This window comes from Callorhinus ursinus, unplaced genomic scaffold, assembly GCF_003265705.2.
Source record: "Callorhinus ursinus isolate GAN/ISIS: 27379988/994484 unplaced genomic scaffold, GSC_fseal_2.0 scaffold3789, whole genome shotgun sequence".
NCBI classification, from domain to species: Eukaryota; Metazoa; Chordata; class Mammalia; order Carnivora; family Otariidae; genus Callorhinus; species Callorhinus ursinus.
The window spans coordinates 1-1,337 of record NW_027400843.1 but is presented as its reverse complement, the minus strand read 5'-3'; the positions used below and the strand labels follow the sequence as shown (position 1 = coordinate 1,337).

Here is a 1,337-nt window from a genome sequence, read left to right as displayed (position 1 = left end):
TGCAGATGGGGAGCCTGGGGAGGCCCTGAGAGGCACGGGGTCTCTCCAGGGTCATAGCCCTGGGCATGCGCAGGAGTCCGGTCTGAACCCAGCTCTGTGTCCTCACAGCAGGGACACCGGCTGCACCCAGGCCTCCCGGGGCTGTGGGTGGGCTGTGAGGGTGTCACTGTATGCATGGGGCATGGGGGGAGGGTGAGCATTCCGCAGCGGGGGAGGGGGCCCCTCGGGGGGCTCTTGTGTGAGGAGGAAGTTGGGTAAGGGGACCCCAGGCAGTGGTGACCTCACTTCCCTGACAACAGAGCCCAACAGAATTTGGAACCCCGGTAACCAGGCACCCACATTCCACAGACAGCCCCGTGCCCAGCTCATTTCATTGGAGATCCTCAAAGCAAGATGTTCGCGTGTTGCCTGCCGAGGTCCCGAGGCTGCAGGTGGAAGAAGGCACGCCTTGAGGACGGTGTCCCCCGCTGGGGATTTCATGTCAGGACTCCCCACCGCCTCTGGCCATTTGGTCGGAAGGACAGAAAGGTGACAGCAGGAGGCCCAGAGCCGGCCACCCAGCCCCACTCGCTCTGATGACCTGTGTAGCCCCAGGTGCCCTCCCTGTGTGTGTGTGTGTGTGAGTGTGCACATGTGTGTGTGCGTGTGTGTGTGAGTGTGTGTGTAAAGAGGGGTCACAGGGGTGGGGACTGGGCAGGAGGACAGTGCGGATGGCCGGGCAGGGCTGTGATGCCTTGGGGCCGGCTACCGGTCCCTGTCTTTGCAGAAGGCCACGGAGGACACGGAGAGGCAGCTGGCGGACGTGCCCTCCTCCCTGACAGAGGGGGTGACCCCAAAGGCATCCCAAGAAACAGGTGCTGGGGATTGCCACGCAAGACCTCCGACACCACGCGGACCACCGTCCCAGGTGGTCGTCCACCGGACAGTGGTCCAGGAGCCGGAGCCCATGGAGGCCGAGGCCGAGGGTGAGAAGGGTGGGGCTGGGTGTTTGTGGTGTGTGGGGACGGGTCGGTGCAGCCCCACAGGGAGGAGCCCCCAGAGGCTGGTGTGGGGCCACGAGCAACGACTGGGCACAGAGCACAGTGCGGGTGGACTGCAGTTGGGGAGACGTCCCCGTGAGGGTTCCTTCCCGGCTGTGGCTTCTCTGGGAGGCCCTGGGCTGGGCTCTGTCTCTGCAAAGGCCCATGGAAAGTAAGCACAGGGGTGAGCTTTTCTCCTCTCACAGCTGCTCCACCACCTGAAGAGCTAGAGCCCGATCTGGAGGGAGGGCTGGTGCCTGCAGTGACTTCAGGAGGAGACCAGGAGCCGGCAGGTGACCCGGCAGCTGCCCACGGAGA

General features: G+C 64.6%; 1 protein-coding gene across 1 annotated transcript; it reads left to right on the top strand.

Moving 5' to 3' along the window:
• Positions 1–393: 393 nt before the first annotated feature.
• On the top strand, positions 394–1,326 carry CDRT15L2 (CMT1A duplicated region transcript 15 like 2; the record flags this gene model as incomplete). The annotated part of the gene is made up of 3 exons (XM_073890757.1): positions 394–528; positions 767–965; positions 1,226–1,326. Coding segments are annotated over exons 1-3 (435 nt in total), but the record flags the coding sequence as incomplete, so codon positions are not given.
• Between the last annotated feature and the right edge of the window lie 11 nt (positions 1,327–1,337).